The sequence below is a fragment of the Cottoperca gobio genome, chromosome 1, assembly GCF_900634415.1.
Source record: "Cottoperca gobio chromosome 1, fCotGob3.1, whole genome shotgun sequence".
Classification (NCBI taxonomy): Eukaryota; Metazoa; Chordata; class Actinopteri; order Perciformes; family Bovichtidae; genus Cottoperca; species Cottoperca gobio.
In genome coordinates this window covers 26,301,422-26,327,813 of record NC_041355.1, presented here as the reverse complement: position 1 = coordinate 26,327,813, position 26,392 = coordinate 26,301,422, and the positions used below count along the sequence as shown (strand labels likewise).

Below are 26,392 nucleotides of genomic sequence, written 5' to 3'. Positions count from 1 at the left end.
TCAAAAAGTATTGAATAATAAATGCATAACAATTTTTTTTCATAGGATCTAAAAGATTGTGAGCAGGACCGTCTGCAGTTAAACATGAGTCAGTGCTCGCTGGTGGACAAAGTATGTGATACTGACATTTCTGTTACTTATTGGCTGACACACATACACACTGATACCGATGTATCTGCAAAACGCTCAAGTTGGACAGTTTCCATGTTGATGCATCATATTTATTCAAAATGGAAGTGTACAGTAAATGTATTCTTAAAAACAACCATGAGAGCTGTCTTCATGAAATATACAGATGTTCAGTATGTTGTAATGAGAATCTTTAATTTGAGTTTTTCCTGTTTTCAGTGGCTGAATTGTTTAAATGTAAGTCTGATTTGGAATTCATACTTGGAAATGTTCGGGTAATGTTCAGAAGAAGTTCAGTACTGAGAAGTGCAACACGTTTTGCTGCACATGGAACATTTGGATCGCCCCTAATACTTTGTCATGTCAAGTACGCAGGTAACGAAGCTTTTCTCCACCGACTTCATCAGTGTGAGCCTCTTCTCATGCTGTGGTACCGGGAGGGTTAGTTATTGGAAGCAGCGCTGATGTTTTTCATGTCACGTTGAATAATACTTCAGAACCAGTATGTTGCAATTATTTCCCTTTAACAGTACACTATTTACATCAATGGATACAGAACACACACACACACACACACACCACGGGCTACAGAAAGCATTCAGGTTGAGGAGAGGGGATCTTCAAACTGGTTCAAGATAGTCAGTGTGGTCACATACACAGCAGCATGGTGACAGTTATCACAGACTGGGGGTTATTTAACCTTATATCGAATGGAAATTCAGTTTTTTACTGCTTCAGTTTTAAAAAGGGAAACTTAAAAAATTGCCAACAATTGAAAGAGGGCAATTGTCCATGTAGAAACATGGACAAAAAATGAGTTTTTTTTTTTACTTGTCAGCTTTATGAATGTCGTGTGAATGTGATTTCCAAGACTGTTCTTAAAACCTGAATTGGACTTCTGCGCTAAAGTTGGTGCTCTCTGTCCCTCAGCATGTGATTTGGCGTACATGGAGCCACAGCAGCTCTTCACTGCCAGCTTCACAATACACTAACATAATGTGCTGCCATAGGTCACCTCTCACATCATATGGAATTACACAGTAGAGACCATGAAACAAACTCTTTAGACATTTTCCCACAGAGTTCCTGCTGTTGGTACTTCATCTAAATGGGAATGTAAAAAGTTACAGATCACCTGAAAGGATGCAAACTAAATTCGGTCAGTCAAACATACGATTCATGACATTTGAAACATCAGTTATCTGACAAACTTCACTGGAGGATAAATATTCTTACATCAGTGATAGCATGTTGACAGTACACTGAAACAACTAAAGAAAGGCTTTAAATAAACATTTTTGTTCACATTTTGTTCTTGTTGATTCCTATTCCTGGTAATGACAAATAGTTCAAACTGGTTCAAGCATTCAGACTGTAAACCTTTTCCTTGATCTCCTTTATGGCTGGAAGTGCAAACTTGTATTTTTGAGAAGAGCCTTTGGATGATCCATTCTTTCCTTTCTGTTCATCTCTGAACTCTCTGGTTGTTAAACACTGACCCCTGGTGGCCGACTTTACATTTAGTAATCTGGGTTTGGAGAAGTCCTAGAAAAAGTTACAAGGGAAGAAATAATTCAAGACTTGAGTGAAACTGAAGACATGGTTTCACCTGTCGGCTCATTGGCCCCCCAGTGTTTAGACTACACAATAGAACATTCGACAATTTACAGAGCTCAAACTCTCTCTGTTCTTCCATTTAGCAGTAAAGCTTCAAATGGGAGGAAGGTGCTGATCCAATGAGGCTGCAGATTGTCCACATCTGAAAATCCTCAAACTCACTGGAAACATGAATCTGCTGTCTTCTACATGAACAAATAAGAGAAATAGTATTTATGCTACTCTGAATAAGCTTCTCATTGTATCGTACTGAGTCATAGTAGTTATAGTTCTGTCCACACACACATCTGCTTCTTCCACTGTGTCTGAAGTTAAAATGTGTGATGGCCCTACAAAGAAGTACCTGGGGGGAAATACTTGTATTACTAGTATCATAACGCATATTATTTTACACAGAAGGGGAGACTGGTTATAAATAAATCCTTCAGTAAATCTTTCATCAAATCATTTTTAGATTTGCTTGAGGAGATGTGTTTGTTGAAGAAATCACGTAATAAATATGTTTGTTCTACTTTCTGAAAGTGTTATAGTATCTCATCAGATTGTTGGTTGATGGTTTCATGTAACATCTATCCATCTCACAGCAGTAATAGTGCACTCCTTAAACAAAGTACAAATGATAGTAATTGAGCCCACCTAAAAATCGCATCCAAAAACAGGCTTTCTGGCCTTCTGCAACAACATTTTTTAATTGAATTAATGCCAAATAAAAAGTATTTCGGTGCCTTCATCAAAAATCTGAACTGAAAAACAGCCAGTGAAGTTTCTCCCTAATTCACTGAGACTCTCTTTAAACTGAGAAGGAATGACACAAACTACAGTTTGAAGACAAGAAATAAAGTTCAACTGGTTTTCAGTCAGTATTCATCTTTAACTCATCCTCCGCTCCCCTCCACGTGTTTCAATCAATATTTTGGGGAACTACGGTAAAATAAGTCATTTCATCTTTCACCTTCCAGCCAGGCGGCAGGGTTCCCTTTGTCCACTCAGGCATTAGTGAAGACAGCTTCGTCCGAGTCCGGGTCCTTGCCGTCGTCCCAACCGCTGGACGAGCGACTGCTGAGGTCAGCCACGCCCGATTCAAGGTCGCTGCAGATGGCGAGGCCGTCAGGATGGGGGTGCGGCCCTAGAGGCAGGGTGAGATGGGGGTCCTTGGAGAGTGCGTGACCGTTGTCCTGTGCAGAGCTGGTGATTGGGTCTGTGTAGGTGGTGGGCGGGTCCGGCCCGCAGTGTGTCGGCCGAAGCTGGCTAGTCCTCCTCCTCGGAACCATGGTCTTCTCCCACGTGATTGGCTTCCCTGTCAGTGCTGCTATCCTCTGCAGAGACAAGAGAACAAGACATGCACTTTCTTTAATTAAAGAACCACTTCCATACATTTCCTTAGCATTGTTTACAAACTCCGCTCTCACTGAGTGGCGTAGGAGTTGTGGATGGCTGAACTGAGATAACACTCATCAGGATTATCTGACATTCTTTTGTTTTTAAAATAAAATCTTCCTTCAAACTTGAAACATTAAGAACCCTCTGCTTATAATAATAATAATAATAATAATAATAATAATAATAATTAGTGTCTTATATATGTTTTCCACAAGAAAGTTCAATTACCTTGTTAAAGTTTCTTAAAATAACATTAAGTCTTTCCCCCATTAAAAATCCATAATATATGAATATTGTGACGGCCCTTGCTTAACCTGTCTTGTGTCAGTCACTGTGTTGTATATCTTTAAGGTGTCAGTGGAGCTGATGACAGTGTCCGTCTGATCTGGAGCACCTGGGGGCATCGCATCTCACGACCATAAAAAGCCAGCATCCGCGATGCTGCGGTCTCTCGCTGCCTGAGCCAGGAAACCACAGATTTTTCTTTGTTTTACATACTTTGCTGTGCAAGTTATGTCCTTTGTTTACAAATAAATCCCTTATATATTTTGCCATTTGGTGTCCTTATCGTCTGTTTGTCCTGCCCTAGAGCCGGGGTTGTGACAAATTGGGGGCTCGTTCCGTGTTGTTACGTGGTTAAACTGATTCTTTTGTTTTGCTGTTGCCGGTAGCGGTAAACATTTGTTGTTCGGTAGCGTTTAGGAAGAGGTTTGTCGGGGGGGATTGTTATTGTGTTGTGGCGAAAGTGGTTGAAGCTTTGCTTGGGAGCATGTCCGTGGTTTCGGGAGGGTGCTAGCTTGCTAGTCGCCACCCTGAGCCAGCGGTCGTTAGTGCGTAAATACCCACCGCAAGTAGCTGCATGAAGACTAGGAGGGGGTTTACTTAGTGGGGCTAATTTGAGATAGTGGGAAATATTCAAACCGGCTGAGGGTAACCCTCTTATTATACACAGGGAAACTTCACTATATGGCTGGTCCTGTTTTGTCGTAGAAGTTGTGTTTTGCTGGTTGAGTGTAAACATTTGGAAAATAAACATATTGCATCTTGAGGCCTTTATTGCTAGTCCATCAGAGGAGGCTTTACAGGATTTACAAAGGAGCAGTTGCTTAAACTTTCTGAGCATTATTCAGTGGTTGAGGGGGACAAACGTCTTAAAGAAGATATTAAAGTGGCTTTGAAGTTCAAACTGATTGAGATGGGAGTTTTGACGGAGGATCAGTAAGAGCCTGTTCCGGTTTCCACAACTATGTCTTCCCAGAAGCAGGGGTTGACTTTTGAACAACAAAAGGAGCTTCTTGCATCGCAGAGGGAGCATGAAAAATATATGCAAGAGTTGGAAATTAAAAAGCAAATTGAGGTAGCGCGGATTCACCAGCAAACGGAACATGCAAAGTTAGATCTGGAGATTCATTGTTGGTTGTCTGAGGTAAAAGGTGGCAGGATTGGAGCGAGATGCATAAAGTTGGTGTGCGTCCTTTTGATATCAATAATTTGCGTTTGTTGCCGCACTTTAATGAGAGGGACCCAGATGTGTTTTTTGCATCGTTTGAGCGAGCTGCTAAGGCTAGGGACTGGCCTGATGTGGACTGTGCTCTAATGCTCCAGTGCGTCCTTACAGGAAAAGCACAAGAAGCATATTCGGCGTTGAGTTTAGAGCAGGGGTCGGGACCTTTTTGGCTGGGAGAGCCATAAAAGCCAAATATTTTTGTATTTCCTTGAGAGGCATATATTTAATAAAATTGAGTTTTAAGTATATCACGTCTCCGAGTACTAAAAGCGGTATCAGTGTTTCCTGTACCATTGTCTGTGCCCCCCTCTGATTTTTATTGATTTAATATTCACAACTCACTTTTCACATTGAACAGGTGCTCTTTTATTAAATAAACTAAACGTTTATGTTATTTATCTAATTTATGTGCACGGTTTTGTGTCTACTGCACAGGTGTCAAACTCAAGGCCACAATTATATCCGGCCCGCGAGAAAATATAATTTCTCTATCATAACTGGCCCGCCGGTTTTGGTAATTAAATCAATGCATGGCACAACCACGGGAAAATACATATTTGAGGAAGTATCTAAATGTGTGAATGAAATGAAACTGCCCTGGGACAAACTGACGGGACTGACGACAGACGGAGTCTGCGATGTGATGAAAAGAGCGGATTACTGCAGGATGCGGGAGAAGATGCAGACGGACAACTGTACAGGTGAGCTGACGGTGTATCACCGCATCATACACCAGGAAGCGCTGTGTTGTAAAGCTCTGGAGATGGAACATGTAATAAGCACCGTAACACAGACAGGAAACTTTCTAAGAGTCAATGTAAGTCTTTTCCTGAGGAGATACATTCTGAACATGGCGGTGCGATGGCTGAGTCGAGGGAAAGTGCTGAATAGATTTTTCGAGTTGCGTGAGGAAATCTGGCCATTTTTGGAAGCAAAGGGAAACACACCACAGATCTCTGGGACGATGTGAGCTGGACTGTTTGTGTGACATAACGAAGCATCTCACTGTTAAACCTGCAGCTTCAGGGCCGTGTGATCACAGACATGTATGATGCAGTGAGAGCGTTCCAAGCCGAGCTGCCTGTGGGAGACTCGGATGCATTAAGGAAACTTTGGGCACTACGTGTTTCCAAACACTGACAAACCATCTCCACCGCTGTGTTCCCGACTGCGCATGAACTGCTCAGCAATCCGTTTGCAGTTGACGTGGAAACAGCACATGTGAACATTCAAATGGAGCTGATTGACCTCCAGTGTAACGACACACTCAAGGCAAAGTATGACTCTGTGGGCAATGCAGTTTCCAAGCTTCATCCCCGAAACGATGCCTTAATGTTGGCCCTCTCTGTGATTGAGTTTGACACCCCTGGACTGCTTGCTTTGCGCAGTTTCTCCTCAGCTGTTTCGCGAAGGGCAGGGCAGGGCTCCGCCCCCCCCCCCACACACACACACGCGCGCTCACACAGTTACAGTCAGAGACAGAGCGGAGGAAAGGAGAGGGGAGATTACTAAAACAAAATCCGCTGCTAAATGGTTTACTTTAAAATGACACAGTATAATTATTTATTACATGTTAAAAAATGTCAGCTCCAAATTGTCTGCGAGCCATAACGCGTCATCGAAAGAGCCATAGGTTCCCGACTGCTGGTTTAGAGGATAGCTCTAGCTATGTAGAAATAAAAGGCATATGAGCTTGTGCCAGAGGCTTATCACCAGCGTTTCAGGTCTTGGGAGAGAAGAAGTGGTCAGACGTATGTGGAATTTGCGAGAGGTCTCACAACTCACTTTAAACGTTGGTTAACAGCCCTTGAAATCGTTAATTTTAATGATTTGTGTGAGATGGTGATTTTGGAGCAGTTTAAAAATTTGCTTCCTAGCCGAGTGGCCACCTACATTACTGACAAGAAGGATGTCACTGCTGCTGATGCTGCTGTGTCAGCAGATGAATATGTGCTGCTCCATCAGGGTTCTTTTCGAGAGCGCACGGTGCGTGATGACGTTGGCTGGAGAGGGAGTAAGTCTGACGCTGCATCATTTGATCCCACACGGTCTTGGAAGTCTGGTTCATTTCAATCTGAAACCAAAACTCGAGGAAGTTTTGATAAGAGTAAATCATGCAACTATCATGAGGCAGGAAACTGGAAGGCAGAATGTCCTTTGTTACAGTCGAGGAATAAGGGTATGAGACCTAATGTTAAGCCTGCTGCGTTCGCTGCGCCTGTGAGTACGACTAATGTCTCTGAGGTCCTTACCACTTGTCCTTGTGAGCCTGACGTTTTGGCTGCGTATGCTCCTTTTATTAGAAGTGGTGTTGTGTCGCTGGTAGGAAGTGATGTTAAAATACATTTTATGAGTACAGAACTATTCACCTCTCTGGGAAGCATCACCTTATCGTGGTGGAGAGGTTTGTGTGTCCCTATGAACCTGAGAGCTGTGTTGTCTGGAGCCTAGTGCTCCTGGTAGGGTCTCCCAAGGCAAATTGGTCTCAGGTGAGGGGCCAGACTAAGAATGGTTCAAAAACGACTTCATGAAAGAAAGGGAAAGGAAAGGAGAGACCCTGCCCGGAGGAAGCCCGGGGCCCCCGTCTGGAGCCAGGCCCAGAGGGAGGGCCCAACAGCGAGCGCCTGGTGGCCGGGTTTGCCACGGAGCCCGGTCGGGCACAGCCCGAAGAAGCTACGTGGTGCCTCCCATCCATCCATCCTGTGGGCCCACCACTCATGGGAAAAACCGCTGGGGTCGGGTGCGCTGTCACATGGATGGCAGTGATGGTCAGGGACTTCGACGGACCAGACCCGGGCAGCAGAGGCTGGCTCTGGGGACGTGGAACGTCACCTCTCTGTGGGGGAAGGAGCCGGAACTAGTGCGGGAGGTGGATCGCTACCAGTTGGATCTGGTGGGGCTTACCTCCACGCACAGTCTTGGCTCTGGAACCGTACTCCTGGATAGGGGTTGGACTCTATTCTTCTCCGGAGTTGCCCAAGGTGTGAGGCGTCGGGCCGGGGTGGGGATACTCACTAGCCCCTGGCTGAGCGCCGCTACGTTGGAGTTTATCCCGGTGGATGAGAGGGTCGCCTCCCTACGCCTTCGGGTTATGGGGGGGAAAACTCTGACTGTTGTTTGTGCCTATGTCCCAAACCGCAGTTCTGAGTATTCGGCCTTCTTGGAGACCCTGAATGGAGCCCTGCAGGGGGCTCCAGTAGGGGACTCCGTAGTCTTACTGGGAGACTTCAACGCACACGTGGGAAACGATGGAGACACCTGGAGAGGCGTGATTGGGAGGAAGGGCCTCCCTGATCTAAACCCGAACGGTCGTTTGTTGTTGGACTTCTGTGCTAGCCATGGAATGGCCATAACAAACACCATGTTCGAACATAAGGATGCTCATAAGTGCACGTGGTACCAGAGCACCCTAGGCCAAAGGTCAATGATCGATTTCGTAATCGTATCATCTGACCTGAGGCCGCATGTTTTGGACACTCGGGTGAAGAGAGGGGCGGAGCTGTCGACTGATCACCATCTGGTGGTGAGTTGGATCAAGGGGTGGGGGAAGACTCTGGACAGACCTGGTAAACCCAAACGGGTAGTGCGGGTGAACTGGGAACGTCTGGAGGAATCTTTAACTCACACCTCCGGCGGAGCTTTTCAGCCATCCCTGTGGAGGTTGGGGGCATTGAACCTGAGTGGGCGATGTTCAAAACCTCTATTGCTGAAGCTGCGGTGATGAGCTGTGGTCTCAAGGTCTTAGGTGCCTCAAGGGGCGGTAACCCTCGAACACCGTGGTGGACCCCGGTGGTCAGGGAAGCCGTCCGACTGAAGAAGGAGTCCTTCCGGGTTATGTTATCCGGGAGGACTCCGGAAACAGTTGCAGGGTATCGAAGGACTAGAAGGGCGGCAGCTTCTGCCGTGTCAGAGGCAAAGCAGCGGGTGTGGGAGAAGTTCGGAGAAGCTATGGAGAAGGACTTTCGGTCGGCACCAAGGTGCTTCTGGAAAACCATCCGGCACCTCAGGAGGGGGAAGCGAGGAACCATCCAAGCTGTGTACAGCAAGGGTGGGACCCTGCTGACTTCAACTGAGAAGGTTATCGGCCGGTGGAAGGAGCACTTTGAGGAACTCCTGAATCCGACTAACACGCCCTCTATGGTTGAGGCAGAGCTGGAAGCTAATGGGGGATCATCGTCAATTTCCCTGATGGAAGTCACTGAGGTAGTCAAACAACTCCACAGTGGCAAAGCCGCAGGGGTTGATGAGATCCGTCCAGAAATGCTGAAGGCTTTGGGTGTTGAGGGGCTGTTTTGGTTGACAAGCCTCGTCAACATTGCGTGGAAGTCTGGGACAGTGCCTAGGGGTTGGCAGACCGGGGTGGTGGTTCCCCTATTTAAAAAGGGGGACCAGAGAGTGTGTGCCAACTACAGGGGTATCACACTTCTCAGCCTCCCTGGTAAAGTCTACTCCAAGGTACTGGAAAGGAGGGTTCGGCCGGTAGTCGAACCTCTGATTGAAGAGGAACAATGCGGATTCCGTCCTGGTCGTGGAACAACGGACCAACTCTTCACTCTCGCAAGGATCCTGGAGGGGGCCTGGGAGTACGCCCATCCGGTCTACATGTGTTTTGTGGATCTGGAGAAGGCGTATGACCGGGTCCCCCGGGTGATACTGTGGGAGGTGCTGCGGGAGTATGGGGTGAGGGGGTCACTTTTGAGGGCCATCCAATCCCTGTACGCCCAAAGCGAGAGTTGTGTCCGGATACTCGGCAGTAAGTCGGACTCGTTTCCCGTGAATGTTGGCCTCCGCCAGGGCTGCGCTTTATCACCAATCCTGTTCGTGATTTTCATGGATAGGATATCGAGGCGTAGTCGTGGAGGAGAGGGGTTGCAGTTCGGTGACCTGAGGATCTCATCGCTGCTCTTTGCAGATGATGTGGTCCTTATGGCATCATCGGTCTGTGACCTTCAACAGTCACTGGATCGGTTCGCAGCTGAGTGTGAAGCGGTTGGGATGAGGATCAGCACCTCCAAATCTGAGGCCATGGCTCTCAGCAGGAAACCGGTGGATTGCCTACTCCGGGTAGGGAATGAGCCATTACCCCAAGTGAAGGAGTTCAAGTACCTCGGGGTCTTGTTCGCGAGTGAGGGGACAATGGAGCGAGAGATTGGCCGGAGAATCGGAGCAGCGGAGGCGGTATTACAGTCACTTTACCGCACCGTTGTGACGAAAAGAGAGCTGAGCCAGAAGGCAAAGCTCTCAATCTACCGGTCGATCTTCGTTTCTACCCTCACCTATGGTCATGAAGGCTGGGTCATGACCGAAAGAACAAGATCACGGGTACAAGCGGCCGAAATGGGTTTTCTCAGACGGGTGGCTGGCGTCTCCCTTAGAGATAGGGTGAGAAGCTCAGCCATCCGTGAGAGACTCGGAGTAGAGCCGCTGCTCCTTTACGTTGAAAGGAGCCAGTTGAGGTGGTTCGGGCATCTAGTAAGGATGCCACCTGGGCGCCTCCCTAGGGAGGTGTTCCAGGCACGTCCAGCTGGGAGGAGACCCCGGGGAAGACCCAGGACTCGGTGGAGAGATTATATCTCCTCACTGGCCTGGGAACGCCTCAGGATCCCCCAGTCGGAGCTGGAGGATGTGGCCCGGAGAAGGGAAGATTGGGGTTCCTTACTGGAGCTGCTGCCCCCGCGACCCGATCCCGGATAAGCGGTAGACGATGGATCGATGGATCTTGAGGGATACAGGGGCCTATGACTCGTACATAGTGGACTCTGTATTGCCTTTATCAGCAGAAACTGACGTCGGTGAATTTATTCTCTGTCGTGGGATAGGATTAACAATTTTGCCTATTCCTTTGCATAAAATGATCCTTGACTGTGAGCTTGTGCATTGTGAGGTTGCTGTGGGGGTTCGGCCGGCGTTGCCCATTGAAGGGGTTCACTTTATTTTGGGTAACGGGTTGTCTGGTAGCCGTGTGTGGGCTGACACTCCTCCCTAACCTGTTGTTACAATCTGTCCGGTGGATGCTACTTCTGATGAGAGCTCCGGTGAATTCCCAGCCTGTGTGGTTACGCGTGCAATGGTGAAGTCAGAGTTGGATGCGTTATCTGACAGTTGTGGTGACGTCAGCTGTCGGATTTGTCAGTTTCATGTAGTGAGCTTTTGCATGAGCAACGGAGTGTATTTGAATGCATTTTATTTCAAATCTTTAACTTCCGCACACGTGTCTCCTCTCAGTGTGGATGCACTGAAGGTTGCAGGTTAATCACGTCTGTAAGGTTCATAGTATGAGTATGCCTTTCGGTTTTTTTTCTGGTGCATCAAGTTTGACATCACAGAGGCGCTGGCCTGCACAGGAAACAGGGTCAACAATGAAAAGGTGGGTACTTCTTTTTTATATCTGTTACTTATTCAGTCTCTTTTTAAACTGTCAAACCAGAGTTGGTGACGGTGGAAAGACGAACAGACTGTTAAGTTTTATCTTGTTTCTGTTAGGGATGAAAATGATGGTGTGCACCCAGGTGTCATGTTTCCATCACTGTCAGTCGGAGCTGGAGCCCAAAAGTGGCTACTGCAGTTATGTTATGTTAGTGGGTCGGAAAGGGGCTTTTAGTGAAGTAACAATTAAAACATTTTTTTTTTAATGGAGGGGGACATTAACTAAAAGGTATAAAAGTCAAGTTCAACATTCTTCTTTGAGAAAGTGAAAATTTTAAATAAATCTGTGTCTACATCCTCATCCACACATCCTTTTGCTTGTCCTAAAAATGAAATCAATGTGCTCTGAAAAGGGGGGGGGGGGGCACTGAAGAGCCAACCTGGCCTTAAAGTGTTGTATTCTTGCTAAATGAATTCAATACAAACTGTGAAAAGAGCATTCTCCAGTGTTGCAGCTTAAGTCATTGAGAAACAGGTATTACCTACTTTCTTGACTTGTGTGTTTTACACACTAATTGCTTCCCTGAAGGGAGAGCCATCTTGCAAGTCATCTTGCAAACTGGCTCTAATGTAAACATGTCATTTTACATTGAGTGGAGGTAGTGTTGTATTTGTGTTGCAGCGCCCCCTGCTGGGCCACAGACAGCTTTGTACATCAGTTGTTTGTCACACTGGCTCACACTGTGTGCGGAGGATGTCTTGAAGCACCGTTTTATTCTGTTCTGATTCTGCTCCATCTAAATACTGACTTGTTTTGTTTTTTTAAACTGAATTAGAAGAATTTCCAGTGGAAAACTGGAAATCTTTGACTTCAATGCCCACAACTTGTGTAGGATGAAGAAAATGAAGTGCCACAGGCCTGCCTGGTTCTCTGGTAGGAGTGCTAACTCACTCAGAGGGCACACATGGGACCACATATGGCACTTTGGATGTTGAATAGGGGTTATGGTGGTGTCTTTGTGTGTTGTATGCCTTGTCTGGAGCCCAGGTGGTGGTGGGCGGTTCCTCCTGGCGGTACCTCCTGCTGATTGGTCAGCTCCTCCTCCAGCTGATGGGACTCCTCCATCACAGCAGACAGGAAGTCGGCAGGTGACTGGCGAGGAGGCGTTGATTTCGCCACGTGGTTATAGAGACCCTTCCACATTCTGGAGACAGGGAAAGAGAAGGAGAAAATATATTAATGATACATGTTTTTGCTATGTTTTTCTTTACATTACATTTTTTGTAGATTACATGTGACTGACAACAAGCAGAGACACTTTCTCTTTGAGAAGGGGGAAAAAAAAAGGATATCTGCAGTAATAAAAAAATAATTCAACACTTTTTAGGCCTTTAATTCTTTCTGTAGTAATGTTTGACTGTTTATCATTTAAAGATATACAATATATTGTATTACTGTGATTTAGAACGGCAATAAATACATAGAACAGCATGATTTATTTAGCCTTTTTTACAGTAACCTACTTGAAGCAGTAGGGGGTGGTGTTGGGTCTCAGGACGTCCTGACTCTGGCTCTGCTCGGCCTTGTACAGGGGGTTAGTGTACTCGGCTCTGTCCTTCCACAGCTGAGGCCACACAGAATGACTCCGCTCATGAAGCCTGTAGTCACACAGCACACACACCAACCAACTGCAATCAACAACTTTATGTCGCTGCACTGAGAAAAAAAACAAGTCAGGAGAGACTAGTGCTGGTTTTCTAGGTATGTATGCTAAAACATGATGCATGGCTCAAAGTTACAAGAAATCATGACCGTCTCAAATACTGCACTCAGAGGGAGTTAATAGTAACTGAATCTGGAACTTCAAATTCCCTTAGGCAATATGTTTGTGTATCACAGTGAGGGTCAGCACTCTGTCATATCTCATCGTTATCCTATTGGACAAAACGAAAACTCCCCTCAATGCTGCTGGCAGACATCCAGACCCATGTGACACAAGTTCAGGACAGGACAACTCTGATGCCAAAAATGAATGATGTTACTGTCCTGTGTCATAAACGCTGTTTTATGTATGCATCCTCATTACTGCGGAACTGGAAAATGAAAGATGTGAGGATCGTAAATATGATCCCTTTTGACTTTTTATGGTTATACATTTTCATTGACAAACCAAAAAAGTGCATAAATAATAAAATTAAGTGTTAAGGAATATAGAGTGGGAATAAAACTGAATGAGATGTGTTAATATTTGACTGATTTGTTTAAAAAAAGTTCCTAAAATAATAAAACACAATAACACATTAAATGAAACTATCCGTACCATTTGGACAGGGAAATAAGTCACAACTATGCGTACTGTGCCCTTGAGACAATCCAGTACATGTACAAACTGTATTTGTGTATGTCAGTCCTACCTCATATCCCTGCGCTCCTTCTGACAGTTGCCCAGGAAGGTCCCATACTGACAGGAGTAGATGTGTGTGTGCATGGCGATGAGGAAGCGCTCGTTGAACTCAAAGGCACATGGGAACTGCTCGGACAGCTGCCACACACACTCCAAAAACTGATCGATGACAGGAGACACTTCTTTAGGATCTCCGTCCAGGTGGGCGTACCTGCAGGGACACAGCTCCATCTTCACTGCCCATCACACTACACACTCTTCTCAAGATCAAGTTGTGAGCAATTATTTATTAAACATTGAACAGACATAAAGATAAAACAGTCACAAGTAAGACACACTTCAGTGCAGTACAGTTCCAATAAAAAAGCACACACAGGTACAGGAAGGAAGGGAACAAAAGAGCACAAAAAGAACATTTGTAAAAAACGACTCTTTATGAATGGTTCAGAATTTAAAATATATGTTGCAAAAACCTATAGAGTTAACTCATGTTTGAGCTGAAATGATTAGTTGATATAATAATCAATAAAAGGGCAATTAGTGTATGTGGCAGTGGGGCCGGTTAGGGCGCAGGCTGCTGGGGAGAGATGGGAGTGTCCCAGCTGGAGGCCAGACAGCTGGACACAATCAGGTCACACAATAAAAGCATGGTGATGGTGACAGAGGAAGCGGAGCAGCGGAGCAAGAGAAGCCCCTGTTTGTTGTGATCATTGTTGACATTAAAGCCTGTTTGTTGGCCCATCCTCCACAGAGTAATTGTATTATTATGATGAATTTGTTTTTTATATTTATTTATGTGTTAAAGCTAGGGTGGGTATTCTTGAGAAGCTAGCAAGAATACGGTAGATTTTGCCAACTCTTTTCCAATGAAAAATCTATTGAGAAAGTCACCATGTCGTCAACACTGACAGCCCGTCCCTTCAGGCCTCCCTCCAAAGCCACTCCCCCAAAATTATCATTATGAACGTAAACAACGCTCCGAAAATGCACAGAATGCACGCAGGTAGACAGGCAGGTAGACAGGCAGGTAGACAGGTAGGTCGGGCACATTACAGTCCTGCGACAGCCACTGATATCGGATTTTGTCAGAGCATTTTATTTATAAATTTCTTATTTAGAAAGAGAATTACGCACACTATCTTATTAGCAGTACAGTTGTTAAGATTAAATAATAGCAGCAGACTACATCACTTTGAGCTCTGGTCATTTCTAATGGGCTTTTGTAAAATGTATTTGGCCAAACTGATAACATTTACATACTTGGCTTTTGTTTGTCATTCATTATTTTATTTTAGACGCCATAACTGCAAATAAGCAAGAGAAGATAAATGATTACATTAAGAACAGTCTCTTGGACACTTCATCTCTACAGACACCAAACTAAAAGAAACTTGTTTTATTGTTGTGTTTCCACAGTTACCTGTGGGAGAACTTGTGTCCGAAGGAAACCCAGTCTCTCTCTATCAGCACCTAGAGAGAGGAGAGGAAGAGGTGGAACTGGAGAAGAACTGAGGTAAGAATAAGAGGTTGTCAGTATCATGTGTGTGTGTTACCATGAGTCCTTTGATACTTCTGTAGTACGGGTCCAACAGTATACTGGCTACAGAGCACGCCTGGGCTGTCCTGTCCCAGCCATCTGAACAGTGAACCAACACACTGACACCTTCATCAGCAACCGCCTGGAGAGAGGGAGAGAGAGGGAGGGAGAGAAAGAGGGAGGGAGGGAGACAAAGGAGAGAGAGAGAGAGAGGGGAGAGAAAGAGGGAGGGAGAGAAGAGGGAGGGAGGAGAGAAGAGAGAGAGAGAAAAAGAAAGGAAGAGAAGAGGAAAAAGGGGAAGGAAAAAAGAAAAAAGGGGAGGGAGAAAAAAAGAAGAGGAAGAAAAAGAAAGAAGAAAAACAGATAGAAAAAAGGAGAAAAGAGGGTTCAATGGGAGAGAGAAAGAAAGTGAAAAGAGAAAAAAAAGGGAAAAAAAGGGAAAGAGAAGAGGGGGGAAAATGAAGAAAGAGGGGAAAGGAAAGGAGGGAGGCGAACAAGAAAAAGAAAAGAGGAAAGAGGGAAAGAGAAAAGAGGGAGGGGAGGGAGAAAAAGAGACAAATAAGAAAAAGAGGGAGGGGGCAAGAAAACAGGAAAGGAGAGAAAGAAGTGAAGAAGAAAGAGGGAGGGTTCGGGCAGGGAAAAAGAGGAGAAGAAAGAAAAAAAGAAGGGGGGGGGCGGGAGGGGGGGAAGAAAGAGGGAGGGAGGGCAGAAACAAGAAAGGAAAAAAAGACGGGAGGGACAGGGAGGGAGAGCAGGGGAAAAGAGGAAGAAAAGGGAGAAAGAGGGTGGGGGGGGTAAGAGAGGAAAAGAGAGGATGGAAAAAAAAAGAGAAAGAAGGAAAGAGGGGGGGAGGGAGGGAGGGGAGAGAGGAGGATGGAGGGGAGGAGACAGAGAAAGGAAGAGGGCCGAGGTGGTGGAAGAGGGGAGGAGAGGGGAGGGGAGAAGAGAGAGGAGGGAAGAAGAGGGAGAGGGAGAAGGAGAGGGGAGAAAGAGGGATGGAGGAGAGAGAGAGAGGAGAGGGGAAAGGGGAGAGGGGGGGAGAGGGAGGGGGAGAGAGAAAGAGGGAGGGGGAAGAGAGAAAGAGGGAGAGAGAGGAGGAGAGAGAGAGAGAGAGAGAGAGGAAGAGAGGAGAGAGAGAGAGAGAGAGAGAGAGGGGAGGGACGAGGGAGGAGAGAGAGAGAGGGAGGGAGAGAGAGAGAGAAAGAGGGAGGGAGGGAGAGAGAGAGAGAGAGGGAGAGAAAGAGGGAGGGAGGGAGAGAGAGAAGAGGGGAGAGGAGAGAGGGAGAGAGAGAAGAGGGAGGGAGAGAGGGAGGGAGGAGAGAGAAAGAGGGAGGGGAGAGAGAGAGAAAGAGGGAGGAGGGAGAGAGAGAAAGAGGGAGGAAGAGGGGAGGGAGAGAGGGAGGGAGAGAGAGGGAGGGAGGGACAGAAAGAGGGAGGGAGAGAGAGAGAGAGAGAGAGAGAGAGGGAGAGAGAGGGAGGCAGAGAATGGAGAGAGAGGGAGGCAGAGATGGAGGGAGGGGGGGGAGAGAGAGAGAGGGATAGAGAGAGAGAGAAAGAGGGAGAGAAAGAGGGAGTGGGAGGGAGAGAGAGGGAGGGAGAGAAAGAGGGAGAGAGAGAGAGAGGCAGGAGAGAAGGAGGGAGTGGGGGGACAGAGAGGGAGAGGGAAGGAGAGAGAGGGAGATGGAGAGAGGGAGATGGAGAGAGAGGGAGGGAGAGGGGGGAGAGACAGACAGAGAGATTCTTTAAAGCTTCAATGTGTAGTTCTGAGCCAGCTGATCTAAAGTAACAGGGCGCAGTATTTCCCCTGTAAACTGGTCCATGTGATCTAAATTCATCAATCATCAAAACCATCAGCTATTAAAAGACTCGAGTATGTTATCTTTATATTTTAGTTGTAGTAGTTTAACATATTTATTATTAGTATAGTAGTATTCAAAGTTTTAAAGTATTTTAATGTATTCTTTATATTGTTATGTATGTTATATTGGGTATTGTATTCTACAGCTATATCTCTCTTCTAGTGTTGATATATTTAGACAGTCAGTCAGACGCGCAGACACACAGACAGACACACAGACACACAGACACACAGACACGCAGACACACAGACACACAGATAGACACACAGACACGCAGACACGCAGACACACACACACACACACACAGACACACAGACAGACAGAGAGCACCTCTGACAAGTATTCAGACATTTATCAATGGAGTGATTTGAACACTAATAAAAGGATCTTACAACAACTAAAACAGGCACCAGTGAAGGGACTTCAGGACAGGTAAGACAAGTGCTCTTGTTCTGGTCTTGGTCAGCACACGTGCTGCTCCATTCTGCACCACCTATAGCTCATTTAAAGCTTTTTTTTAGGAAGACCAGAAAGTATTGCAGTAATCAAGCCGGCTAGTAATAAAGGTGCGCAAAAGTCTTTTAGTATCTACCTGGAAGAGAAAGGCTTGTACTTTAGCAATATTTCTAAGGTGGTAAAAAGCTGTTTTTGTTTAGTTATATTGTTCAAATGCCAGGAACCCTGTGTTGGTGGTTTCCAGCTTGAGTAACTGATCCATGAGCTTGAAGGTTTATCAGTCTCTAAAACATATAATAATATAATATTATGAGGAAGAAATTAAAATCGTCTGAAAGTAATCACAGTTGCAAACAGTTTCCCAGCCTTCCCACTGGGAAATTTGTGACTAAAAACAAAAAATCCATGAAATAATATCAATAAGATGATACCGAAAATAACTGTTGGACGCCAATGATATTCACATTTGTTAATGGAACTTATACTACTGTCTTATAATTCATTTGCCCTGTGTTGATGTGAAAATGTCTCGCCTTCATTTGCTTTTCTTCTGGCCCTTACAAAAGTCAATTGTATACAATTGTCATGTATCTTGGTTTTGTAGCTGTAGTACATTGACACCCAACACTGAAAAGCAGCGAATGTATTTCTAATTGTAAAATATAATGTAAACACCGAATTCTGCTTTGCTTTCAGTTTCCTAAAAATCTATTGCTGCCTCAAGACAATTTAATTTATATTGTAATCCTTTCCATAAACTGACATGATGTTGATAGTGATAGCCTTAATAATGCATTTATCTCAATATTAGATTCAATTGGGTTCAGTCAAAATGTACATGAACCAACTCACTGTTTAAACCACACTCTGGACCTTGTTCTGGGATATGGTGTTGAAATTGAAAGTTTATTAGTGTGTCCACATAATCCTCTTTTATCAGACCATTTTTTAATAACTTTTGAAGTCCTGTTACTGGACTACAAGCCAGTAGGCAAAATATCCTACGCTCGATGTTTATCTGAAAGTGCTGTGACTAAATTTAAGGAAGTGATTCCATCAGCACTTAATTCAATACCAGGACTCAATATCAATATAATGGAGGACTCCAATGCTAACTTTAGTCCCTCACAAATTAATTATCTTGTTGATTGCGCTGCAGCCTCACTGCGAATAACACTCGACTCTGTCGCTCCTCTAAAGAAGAAGATCATAAAACAGAAAAAGAAAGCTCCATGGCTTAATTTACAAATCCGCAAACTAAAACAAAAGTCGAGAAATCTTGAAAGTAAATGGCGTTCCACTAAATTGGAAGAATCTCGTTTAGTCTGGTTAGATCATCTTAAAACGTATAAGAAGGCTCTCCGTAATGCCAGAGCAGCTTATTACTCTTCCTTAATAGAAGAAAATAGGAACAACCCCAGGTTTATTTTCAGCACTGTAGCCAGGCTGACAGAAAGTCACAGCTCTACAGAGCCTTCTATTCCTATATCTCTCAGTAGCGACGACTTCATGAGCTTCTTTAACGATAAAATTATAATTAATAGAGACAAAATTAATCTCCTCCTGACCTCAATTGGTAGTGACTTAACTTCAACTGTTGGAATTTTAAAAACATCTGTAACTCCTGAAATATATCTAGACTGTTTTACTCCAATCAACCTTAACCAACTAACTTCAACAATCTCATCATCAACGTGTCTTTTAGACCCGATTCCAACTAAACTGTTTAAAGAAGTTTTACCCTTAATTAACACCTCGTTATTAAATATGATCAACCTGTCTCTATTATCTGGCTGCGTACCAAAATCCTTTAAAGTAGCTGTAATAAAACCACTTCTTAAAAAGCCTAGTCTTGATCCAGAGGTTTTAGCCAACTATAGGCCGATATCTAACCTACCCTTTCTCGCTAAAATCCTTGAGAAAGCAGTTGCAAAACAGTTGTGTGACTTTTTACATAATAATAGTTTATTTGAGGTTTTTCAATCTGGATTTAGAGTTCATCATAGCACAGAGACGGCACTGGTGAAAGTTACCAATGACCTTCTATTGGCATCAGACAAAGGACTTGTCTCTGTTCTTGTCTTGTTAGACCTCAGTGCTGCTTTCGACACTGTTGATCATGACATTCTACTACAGAGACTGGAACATTGTGTTGGCATAAAAGGAACTGCACTAAGCTGGTTCAAGTCCTATTTATCTGAGCGATCTCAATTTGTACTTGTTAACGATAAATCCTCCATGACAGCCAAAGTCAGTCTTGGAGTTCCGCAGGGTTCTGTACTTGGACCGATTCTATTCACCTTATATATGCTTCCTTTGGGCAATATTATGAGGAACCACTCTATAAACTTTCATTGTTATGCGGATGATACCCAATTATATCTATCAATTAAACCAGATGAAACCAATCAATTGGCTAAACTTCAAGCATGCCTTAAGGACATAAAAACTTGAATGTCTAGCAACTTTTTGATGTTAAACACAGACAAAACTGAAGTTATTATACTTGGCCCTAAACGCCTCTGAAACGCATTTTCTAATGACATAGAAGCTCTGGATGGCATTAACTTGGCCTCCAGCACCACTGTAAGGAATCTTGGCGTCATCTTTGATCAAGATCTGTCGTTTAACTCCCACATAAAACAAATCTCAAGGACTGCCTTCTTTCATCTACGTAACATTGCAAAAATAAGACACATCCTGTCTCAAAATGATGCAGAAAAACTAGTCCATGCATTTGTTACTTCAAGGCTGGATTACTGCAACTCATTGTTATCAGGTTGTCCCAAAAAGTCGCTTAAGACTCTTCAGTTGATCCAAAATGCAGCGGCACGTGTATTGACAAGAACAAGGAAACGGGATCATATTACTCCTGTATTAGCTGCTCTGCACTGGCTCCCGGTAAAATACAGAATAGAATTCAAAATCCTTCTCCTGACTTACAAATCAATTAATGGTCAGGCTCCAGCATATCTTAAAGATCTCATAGTACCTTATAAACCAACTAGAGCATTACGCTCCCAGACTGCAGGGTTACTTGTGGTTCCTAGAGTCTCTAAGAGTACAATGGGAGCCAGAGCCTTCAGCTATCAAGCTCCTCTCCAGTGGAACCAGCTTCCAGTTTGTGTTCGGGAGGCAGACACACTCTCCACATTTAAGAGTAGGCTAAAGATTTTCCTTTTTGATGAAGCTTATAGTTAGGGCTGGCTCAGGTTGCCCTAGTTATGCTGCTATAGGCTTAGACTGCCGGGGGACACCTCCCTGCTCTCTTCCTTCTCTTCCTCTCTCCTCCCCTCCCTCTCTTCTTCTCCCTCTCTATCTGTATGCATTTATGTAAATGTATGTTACTAACTCACCATCCGGGGTATCATCCCCGGAGTGTCTGTCTCTCATGTGGCAGGTTGCCACTGATAAAGTTTACGTCAGGATCATGAATCGTGACAGCGCCTGCTGACCTGGTCCTGCTGGACACCGGGAAGCCTTATTGACATTTTCCTGGATTCATCCATACTTTCTCTTTTTTTTTCCAACACAACATAATTTCTGTCAAATGTTGTATTTGTACTATGTTGTTTATCCTGTACACACGACATCTATTGCACGTCTGTCCGTCCTGGGAGAGGGATCCCTCCTCAGTTGCTCTCCCTGAGGTTTCTTCCATTTTTCCCCCTTTAATTTTGGGGTTTCTTTTAGGAAGTTTTTCCTTGTGCGATGCGAGGGTCTAAGGACAGAGGATGTCGTAAACCTGTACAGTCTGTAAAGCACACTGAGACAAATGTATAATTTGTGATATTGGGCTATACAAATAAATTTGATTTGATTTGATTTGATGAGGCATATTGTCACCTAATATTTATCTCCAAAGCTTGAAAAGATCTTCATGAATTTGTTGTTGTATCTAAACCTGGTTTTGCATGAGTTTACAGATGACATACAGTATGTGTCAGTGCAACGTGTCTGAGCGCCTGCCTGTGCGTGGCTTTGAGTCTGCTGTGTACACACCCTGGCTATGAAGAGCCCAGCATCCAGTACGGCTTTAATATGTTTGAGCCAACCAGAGTTCTCCAGACCATACAGGAAATCAGTCATGGATGGAAATCGCATCTCACCCACTGCATGGAAGAGAGAGAGACAAAATAGGAAGATATGCTATCAGAGGAAGTCTGTGTATTTACTGATAGCAGCTCTGTGTGATCACTTGAACATTTCCTCCTCTTCACAGCTGTTTGCCTTTCTCCATCTCACACTGCGTCTTTGTATAATTTTCTCTTGACACACACGCTCTTCTTCTTACCGTCAATGATTTTCTGCTGGCTGCTTCTCATAACGTGAATGTTTTCAATGCCAATGAACTGCAGCTTGATGTTGGTGTAGTGGTCCTCGTTCTCGTAGCCTTTACCTGCTGCTCGATTTGCCATGGCGTTCAGCTGGACACACACACACACACACACACACAAACACACACACACACACACACACACACACACACACAGAGAGTACTGTATATGAGAATATTAGCTCATAGTATATTTGTCTTACTTACTGTAGCTATACTTGGATGTGTGAGTGAGGAAATGTTTGAGTGTGTGTGTGTGTGTGTGTGTGGGAGGGGGGGGTTCTAACCTTGGGCCTGGTGTCAACCACATAGATGTAGTCACTGCCAGGGTTGGACTTCATCATGACCTGCAGCATCATCTCATCCTCCTGACAGCGCCCACTGAAGCCGGACAGTGGCTGACTACACCGGCACACTGCTGCCTGTATGACAATAAAACATCCTCATCATTACACATTTTATGAGTACAGAACTATTCACCTCTCTGGGAACCATCACCTTATCGTGGTGGAGAGGTTTGTGTGTCCCTATGAACCTGAGAGCTGTGTTGTCTGGAGCCTAGTGCTCCTGGTAGGGTCTCCCAAGGCAAATTGGTCTCAGGTGAGGGGCCAGACTAAGAATGGTTCAAAAACGACTTCATGAAAGAAAGGGAAAGGAAAGGAGAGACCCTGCCCGGAGGAAGCCCGGGACCCCGTCTGGAGCCAGGCCCAGAGGGAGGGCCCGACAGCGAGCGCCTGGTGGCCGGGTTTGCCACGGAGCCCGGTCGGGCACAGCCCGAAGAAGCTACGTGGTGCCTCCCATCCATCCATCCTGTGGGCCCACCACTCATGGGAAAAAACGCTGGGGTCAGGTGCGCTGTCACACGGGTGGCAGTGATGGTCAGGGACCTCGACGGACCAGACCCGGGCAGCAGAGGCTGGCTCTGGGGACGTGGAACGTCACCTCTCTGTGGGGGAAGGAGCCGGAACTAGTGCGGGAGGTGGATCGCTACCAGTTGGATCTGGTGGGGCTTACCTCCACGCACAGTCTTGGCTCTGGAACTGTACTCCTGGATAGGGGTTGGACTCTATTCTTCTCCGGAGTTGCCCAAGGTGTGAGGCGTCGGGCCGGGGTGGGGATACTCATTAGCCCCCGGCTGAGCGCCGCTACGTTGGAGTTTATCCCGGTGGACGAGAGGGTCGCCTCCCTACGCCTTCGGGTTATGGGGGGGAAAACTCTGACTGTTGTTTGTGCCTATGCCCCAAACCGCAGTTCTGAGTATTCGGCCTTCTTGGAGACCCTGAATGGAGCCCTGCAGGGGGCTCCAGTAGGGGACTCCGTAGTCTTGCTGGGAGACTTCAACACACATGTGGGAAACGATGGAGACACCTGGAGAGGCGTGATTGGGAGGAAGGGCCTCCCTGATCTAAAGCCGAACGGTCGTTTGTTGTTGGACTTCTGTGCTAGTCATGGAATGGCCATAACAAACACCATGTTCGAACATAAGGATGCTCATAAGTGCACGTGGTACCAGAGCACCCTAGGCCAAAGGTCAATGATCGATTTCGTAATCGTATCATCTGATCTGAGGCCGCATGTTTTGGACACTCGGGTGAAGAGAGGGGCGGAGCTGTCGACTGATCACCATCTGGTGGTGAGTTGGATCAAGGGGTGGGGGAAGACTCTGGACAGACCTGGTAAACCCAAACGGGTAGTGCGGGTGAACTGGGAACGTCTGCAGGAAGCACCTGTCCTGGGGATCTTTAACTCACACCTCCGGCGGAGCTTTTCAGCCATCCCTGTGGAGGTTGGGGGCATTGAACCTGAGTGGGCGATGTTCAAAACCTCTATTGCTGAAGCTGCGGTGATGAGCTGTGGTCTCAAGGTCTTAGGTGCCTCAAGGGGCGGTAACCCTCGAACACCGTGGTGGACCCCGGTGGTCAGGGAAGCCGTCCGACTGAAGAAGGAGTCCTTCCGGGTTATGTTATCCGGGAGGACTCTGGAAACAGTTGCAGGGTATCGAAGGACTAGAAGGGCAGCAGCTTCTGCCGTGTCAGAGGCAAAGCAGCGGGTGTGGGAGAAGTTCGGAGAAGCTATGGAGAAGGACTTTCGGTCGGCACCAAGGTGCTTCTGGAAGCGAGGAACCATCCAAGCTGTGTACAGCAAGGGTGGGACCCTGCTGACTTCAACTGAGAAGGTTATCGGCCGGTGGAAGGAGCACTTTGAGGAACTCCTGAATCCGACTAACACGCCCTCTATGGTTGAGGCAGAGCTGGAAGCTAATGGGGGATCATCGTCAATTTCCCTGATGGAAGTCACTGAGGTAGTCAAACAACTCCACAGTGGCAAAGCCGCAGGGGTTGATGAGATCCGTCCAGAAATGCTGAAGGCTTTGGGTGTTGAGGGGCTGTTTTGGTTGACAAGCCTCGTCAACATTGCGTGGAAGTCTGGGACAGTGCCTAGGGGTTGGCAGACCGGGGTGGTGGTTCCCCTATTTAAAAAGGGGGACCAGAGAGTGTGTGCCAACTACAGGGGTATCACACTTCTCAGCCTCCCTGGTAAAGTCTACTCCAAGGTACTGGAAAGGAGGGTTCGGCCGGTAGTCGAACCTCTGATTGAAGAGGAACAATGCGGATTCCGTCCTGGTCGTGGAACAACGGACCAACTCTTCACTCTCGCAAGGATCCTGGAGGGGGCCTGGGAGTACGCCCATCCGGTCTACATGTGTTTTGTGGATCTGGAGAAGGCGTATGACCGGGTCCCCCGGGTGATACTGTGGGAGGTGCTGCGGGAGTATGGGGTGAGGGGGTCACTTTTGAGGGCCATCCAATCCCTGTACGCCCAAAGCGAGAGTTGTGTCCGGATACTCGGCAGTAAGTCGGACTCGTTTCCCGTGAATGTTGGCCTCCGCCAGGGCTGCGCTTTATCACCAATCCTGTTCGTGATTTTCATGGATAGGATATCGAGGCGTAGTCGTGGAGGAGAGGGGTTGCAGTTCGGTGACCTGAGGATCTCATCGCTGCTCTTTGCAGATGATGTGGTCCTTATGGCATCATCGGTCTGTGACCTTCAACAGTCACTGGATCGGTTCGCAGCCGAGGGTGCAGCGGTTGGGATGAGGATCAGCACCTCCAAATCTGAGGCCATGGCTCTCAGCAGGAAACCGGTGGATTGCCTACTCCGGGTAGGGAATGAGCCATTACCCCAAGTGAAGGAGTTCAAGTACCTCGGGGTCTTGTTCGCGAGTGAGGGGACAATGGAGCGAGAGATTGGCCGGAGAATCGGAGCAGCGGGGGCGGTATTACAGTCACTTTACCGCACCGTTGTGACGAAAAGAGAGCTGAGCCAGAAGGCAAAGCTCTCGATCTTCCGGTCGATCTTCGTTCCTACCCTCACCTATGGTCATGAAGGCTGGGTCATGACCGAAAGAACGAGATCACGGGTACAAGCGGCCGAAATGGGTTTTCTCAGACAGGTGGCTGGCGTCTCCCTTAGAGATAGGGTGAGAAGCTCAGCCATCCGTGAGAGACTCGGAGTAGAGCCGCTGCTCCTTTACGTTGAAAGGAGCCAGTTGAGGTGGTTCGGGCATCTAGTAAGGATGCCACCTGGGCGCCTCCCTAGGGAGGTGTTCCAGGCACGTCCAGCTGGGAGGAGACCCCGGGGAAGACCCAGGACTCGGTAGAGAGATTATATCTCCTCACTGGCCTGGGAACGCCTCAGGATCCCCCAGTCGGAGCTGGAGGATGTGGCCCGGAGAAGGGAAGATTGGGGTTCCTTACTGGAGCTGCTGCCCCCGCGACCCGATCCCGGATAAGCGGTAGACGATGGATGGATGGATGGAGAACTATTCAAGATTCTTCCCTTGGCATCAGTAGAAAGAAAAGGTTTTATGAAACCTCACTTATTTCTAACAAATGATTTTAATTATGTGGATAATTCTGTTATCAATCAACTCTATCTCAAAGGGTAAGTTAACAGTCCAATCATCCAACACATATATTTATGTGTGTGTATGTGTGTGTGTGTGTGTGTGTGTGTGTGTGTGTGTGTGTGTGTGTGTGTGTGTATGTGTCTGACCAGTGTATCCTGGTGGAAGTAGGATAGAGCAGGAAATCGTCCTCGACTCCTGAACCTTGAGCTGCCCACAATGACGGCAGGTGTGGCCGACTTTGGAACAAACAGCTCTGATGGGTACGTATCACACACCTGGGAGAGGACACACATGTTGTAACATTGGTGACCCCATATACATTAGAAACTGTTACTGAACTATGTATCTGTCCACCACGAATGTGACAACGTCAGCTAATTTCGCAAACTAATCGACCATCAGCCTAATATTACATTACATTTACAATACAGTTCATTTAGCTAACACTTTTGTCCAAAGAGACTTACAAAAAGTGCAAACAATCATGAGGACACAACTCCGAACAGCAAGAATCTTGCAAGTACATTAACTTCAAATAGGAGAAATTATTTACGACGTTACGTCCGGTGGAGGTCTTTCCCCTCGAGCAGTCTCGAGACAAGACCCTCCATCACGCTTTCGAGCAAGTAGTGTGTGTGGATGGCTCCCCACTACACCCGAACGCCGCACTGACACACCCCCACTTTTCGGTGATAAGGAACAGGCTGTATCGTGTGAGCCGTGACACACAAACAGGGGAGGTAAATACACAGTTGTTGGTTCCGAAAGGCCACCGGGAAACAGTTTTCCAGGCAGCTCACCATAACCTCATGTCCGGTATGTCTAGGGTACGACAAGTCACTTAATTGGATCATGGCCCGATTTTATTGGCTGGACATTCGCGCGGACGT

At 46.3% G+C, this 26,392-nt stretch overlaps 1 protein-coding gene across 3 annotated transcripts in view; it reads right to left on the bottom strand.

The window, feature by feature from the left end:
- Window positions 1–205: 205 nt before the first annotated feature.
- Window positions 206–26,392, bottom strand: part of LOC115021024 (myotubularin-related protein 7-like) — a 35,324-nt gene continuing 9,137 nt past the window's right edge. For 2 of the 3 annotated variants that reach the window (XM_029451177.1, XM_029451338.1), the window contains 10 exons: window positions 25,649–25,777; window positions 21,880–22,014; window positions 21,551–21,683; window positions 21,259–21,368; window positions 14,958–15,083; window positions 14,825–14,874; window positions 13,415–13,615; window positions 12,524–12,658; window positions 12,078–12,204; window positions 206–3,062 (listed from right to left, as the gene is read on the bottom strand). In XM_029451177.1, the coding sequence (XP_029307037.1) occupies window positions 2,733–3,062; window positions 12,078–12,204; window positions 12,524–12,658; window positions 13,415–13,615; window positions 14,825–14,874; window positions 14,958–15,083; window positions 21,259–21,368; window positions 21,551–21,683; window positions 21,880–22,014; window positions 25,649–25,777 (1,476 nt within the window). In that variant the 3' untranslated portion in view covers window positions 206–2,732. Of the gene's footprint in view, window positions 3,063–12,031; window positions 12,205–12,523; window positions 12,659–13,414; window positions 13,616–14,824; window positions 14,875–14,957; window positions 15,084–21,258; window positions 21,369–21,550; window positions 21,684–21,879; window positions 22,015–25,648; window positions 25,778–26,392 lie in introns of all 3 variants that reach the window. The other variant, XM_029451255.1, reaches the window with a different exon arrangement.